Source organism: Grampus griseus, assembly GCF_964374135.1.
Source record: "Grampus griseus genome assembly, chromosome: 5".
NCBI classification, from domain to species: Eukaryota; Metazoa; Chordata; class Mammalia; order Artiodactyla; family Delphinidae; genus Grampus; species Grampus griseus.
Window position 1 is genome coordinate 66,541,078 of NC_138998.1, and position 4,446 is coordinate 66,545,523.

Genomic DNA, 4,446 nt, shown 5'->3' on the forward strand with positions numbered 1-4,446 from the left:
CTGCTTTCCTCAACCTAGGGCCACAAACTCATCTGGAGGTCATTTCCTGTAGCTACAGATCTCTTGCCTGGTTTTGGTAAAGGCCCTCTCCCTTTTCCCTTTTAGAATGCCTTGTGGTAGTGTCTTTCTCTTGTTGAGAGTCCCGAGGTCTTTACCATTCCTTTGACCTTGCTCATATCTTTAAAGACAGTCCCTTCATTTAAATCTTCTCCATTGCCCCATTTGTGTGTGACACTGATTTCCCGTCACAGTCCTGACTAATAAAGTAGGGACAAGCAGGGAGTGATCTGATCAGATTAACATTTAGAAAGATCAATTTGGCAGCAGTGTAGAAGAGAGTATAAGAAAGGCAAGTCTAACTGCAGAGAGATTATTTAGCGGGTTATTGTAATAATCTAGAAAATAATTGAAAATGTTTAAATGTCAATATCCATGGAGATAGCATATTGGGGGTAAATTTGAGAGATATGTAAGCACTAAAATTTAAGGATTGAAATATCCTAACATCCTGAGATAAATAAAATTACGTACGATGTCTTATGAATTCATTAAACAATGATTGTGTTACTACTTCAAATACATTTACTCTTACCCTGTAAGACCTGTGGTCTTAATGGAGACTCATTCTTATTTTGGTAGTTATTATAAAAGGCAAAACAAAGTAAATGTTATACTAGAGTTATAAGCAAAAGACTTTGAAGGCACAAAATAAGGAATAGCCATCACTCTAAAGTTATAAAGTACAGAATTGCTTAATTTCTTTAACTAAACATATGTCTTCAAAGAAATTGCTGCATTACCCAAACATCTCTGATTAATTTCTTAAAGTCTTCAAAACGCCATACGTGGATTTTTAGGCATTCACTTCCCAGGGGCAATATTTAATTACCTTAATCATATTCACTGCTACTATTAAAAGAATTACAAAGACATGCCTATTAAATATTATTTAAGCTGTCATTAGCATTTGATGAGTTTAATGTGCATATAAATTGCTAACTCTAAATTTTCATATAAGTATAGTGGAGTAATGACTAATGTCTATAATATGTATATAGACTTCATAATTAAACATGCTGGATACTTTATTGCTTATTATATATAATATATATGTGAAAATATATTAAAATAATATAATATATTAAAATTGTGTATGATTATATAATTTTAGCCCAAATTTTTATTCTGGCAAGGCATTGAGAATTGAATAACTAAATTACCCCTTTCTCCTCCAGACACAAACAAAAATGTGAAAATGTAGAAAATACAGTAAGTCCCCTACATATGAACAAGTTCCATTCCAAGAGGGCATTCATAAGTCCAATTTGTTAGTGGGTCCAACAAATTTAGCCTAGGTACCCAACTAAACAATTGGCTATATATTTTTGTACTATAATAGGTTTCTAATACTTTTCACACAAATAATACATTAAAAAACTCACAAAATAATGAAAACACTTTTAATCTTACAGTACAGTACCTTGAAAAGTACAGCAGTACAGCACAATAGCTGGCATACAGGGGCTGGCATCGAGTGAACAGGCAAGAAGAGCTACTGACTGGAGGAGGGAGAGGAGGTGGGAGATGGTAGAGCTGAAGGACCGTCAGCAATAGGAGACGGAGGGCAAGCTGCAAATTCACTCACGCCTGACATTGATGGCACAGGTTCTGGTTCCTTGCTGGATTCAATTCTATCTTCCCTCTTGAAAACATGATCCAGTGATGTCTGGGTAGTAGCTCTCTTTTTTTCATCATAGATGACACAGTAGCACTGGATTGCATTCTGAATGGCTGCTGCAACCTTCATGTACCATTTTATGTTCGGGTCCTGTGCCTCAAAAACTAACAGTGCATCCTCAGATAAAAACAATCCCCTTGCCATTTCCTGCATTGTGAATCTCTTTAGTTCTTCAGTTACTTCTTCTTCCTCTTGTCTCTCTTCGTCCTTTCTCTGGGACTCCAATTCCATCAGGCCTTCATTAGTAAGCTCCTCGTGTTGCACAGCAAGGAGTTCAGTGAAATCGTCCTCTTGCAGATCTAGCTCCAGTTTCTCACTGAGGGTCACTAAGTTGCTGAAGACCTCTTTGGACTCCTCATCCACCTTCTCAAATCCATGAAAACCGTGAATAAACTGCAAGCAAAGCTTCTTCCAAACTCCGTTCATGGTGATGGCTGTAACCTCATGCCAAGCAAAGTCAATTTTTTTATGGCTTTGTAGATGTTATAGTCCTTCCAAAATTGTCACAAGGTTGTTCCCAATTCATCACTCACCTTTGATGCCTGACAAGAAATGTGATGTAAATAATATTTCTTGAAAGTTGCTATAACCCCCTGGTCCATAATTTGGATAAGCAACATAGTATTTGATGGCAGATGCACTACTTTGATGTTGGGATGAAAGTCGTCCGTGAATGGGGGTGGCCTGGAGCACTGTCGAGCAGCAAGAGAATGTTGAATGGGATGTCCTTCTCCAAGCAATATTTCTCCACCTCCTGGATAAATTGGTGGAAAAACCAGCCCTGGAAAACGGTCTGTGTAACCCAGACGTTGGGGTTACTCTTGCACACAACTGGGAGAGAGCCCTTGGCTATGTTTTGAAGGGCTCTTGGGTTCTCTGAATGATAATCTAAGATGCGGCTTCAGCTTCATATCACCGGAAACATTGCCACCAAACAACAGTTAGCCTATCCTTTGCTGCTTTATAGCCTGGCATCAACTTTTCCTCCTTACTGATGTAACTTTGGTCTGACATCCTCTTCCAGTACAATCCTGCCTCATCTACATTAAAAATCTGCTCGGGTAAATATGCGCCTTCATCAATAATTTCTCAGAGCACGCTGCGTGGGCTGCCCCAGCTGCCGCCGACCCTGCCGCATCCCTGTCTATGGTTTCTCCCTAGAGCTTTGCCTTTGGGAGTAGCTGCTCCGGCTCTGTCCGCCCCACGCCTTACCGACATGGAGGAATTCGACTCTGAAGATTTCTCCACCTCGGAGGAGGACGAGGACTACGTGTCATCGGGTGGAGAGTATAGTGAAGATGATGTAAATGAATTAGTGAAGGAAGATGAAGTGGATGGTGAAGAGAAGACACAGAAAACCAAAGGGAGAAAAAGAAAGGCTCAGAGCATTCTGGCCAGGAAGAGAAAACAAGGTGGCCTCTCATTAGAGAAGGACGAGAAGGATGCCAGTGAGGAATCTGGAGGAAGAAGTAGTGAGGAGGAAGATGTAGCTGCAGAGCAAGAAAAAGGCATTGAGTCAGAGGATACGAGGAAAAAGAAGGAAGATGAACTATGGGCCAGCTTCCTCAATGACGTAGGACTAAAATCAAAAGTGCCTCCGTGTACACAAGTTAAAAGAGGAGAGGAGGCTGAAGAGACAAGTTCAAGTAAATTGTTGGTCAAAGCAGAAGAGCTAGAGAAACCTAAAGAAACAGAAAAAGTTAAAATCACCAAGGTGTTTGATTTTGCTGGTGAAGTCAGGGTGACTAAGGAAGTGGATGCTACATCTAAAGAAGCCAAATCCTTCTTCAAGCAAAATGCGAAAGAAAAATCCCTAGGCTAATAATGTCCCTTCAGCTCTACCGTCACTTCCTGCCGGGTCAGGGTTAAAAAGGTCAAGGGATATGAGCAGCCTTTTGGGGAAAATAGGAGCCAAGAAGCAGAAGATGAGCACCCTAGAGAAGGCCGAGCTGGACTGGGAGAGCTTCAAGGAGGAAGAGGGCATTGGAGAAGAACTAGCCATCCACAATCGAGGGAAGGAGGGGTTCACTGAACGGAAAGCTTTTCTAGACCGAGTGGATCACAGGCAGTTTGAAATCGAGTGAGATCTCAGGCTGAGCAAAATGAAACCCTGATGTGATGAGGAACCTACAGCAGCTTAATCCTGTTTACAACGTGAGCTTTTTGTGCGTCTATGAAATGTTTCCTGTGTTTCCCATTGACTGTTTCCCAGCAAAGTCTTTTTCTCTACATTGAATTTCTTTGTATCTTGATCTCATGTGATTTCAGTCATTTTACTTTTAATAGTTTGTCTTTTAAAAAATAAAAATAAAAAAGTACAGGTTGGTCCTATTGGGGGGGGAAAAAATTCTCAGAGCATTTCAGGAAATTGCCGGGCAGCTACTGTATCTGCACTTGCTGCCTCACCGCTTACTTTTACATTGTGACGGTTGGCTCTAGCCTTGAACTGATGAAAGCAGCCATGGCTGGCATTAAAAGATGTGCCCTCTGATTCTTCGCCGCATTTCTTCTTCAAGTCTTCATAAAGGCTTTAAGCTTTCTCTTGAATCAGCATTGAGCTGAGCAGGACTCAGCGCTGATGTTGATCCTGCATCCGCACACTGAGAAGCTTCTCTATCTCCTCCATCACTTTTCCACGCTTCTTCGATATTATCATTGACATCATCGGCACAGCAGACTTCACATGTTCCATGATCTTGTCCTTGTTC

The 4,446-nt window shown here is 40.8% G+C and overlaps 1 protein-coding gene across 1 annotated transcript; it reads left to right on the plus strand.

Moving 5' to 3' along the window:
• Positions 1-2,954: 2,954 nt before the first annotated feature.
• LOC309822396 (craniofacial development protein 1-like) lies at positions 2,955-3,852 on the plus strand (the record flags this gene model as incomplete). The annotated part of the gene is given in 3 exon segments (XM_082654171.1): positions 2,955-3,554; positions 3,556-3,819; positions 3,823-3,852. Coding segments are annotated over 3 exon segments (894 nt in total).
• Between the last annotated feature and the right edge of the window lie 594 nt (positions 3,853-4,446).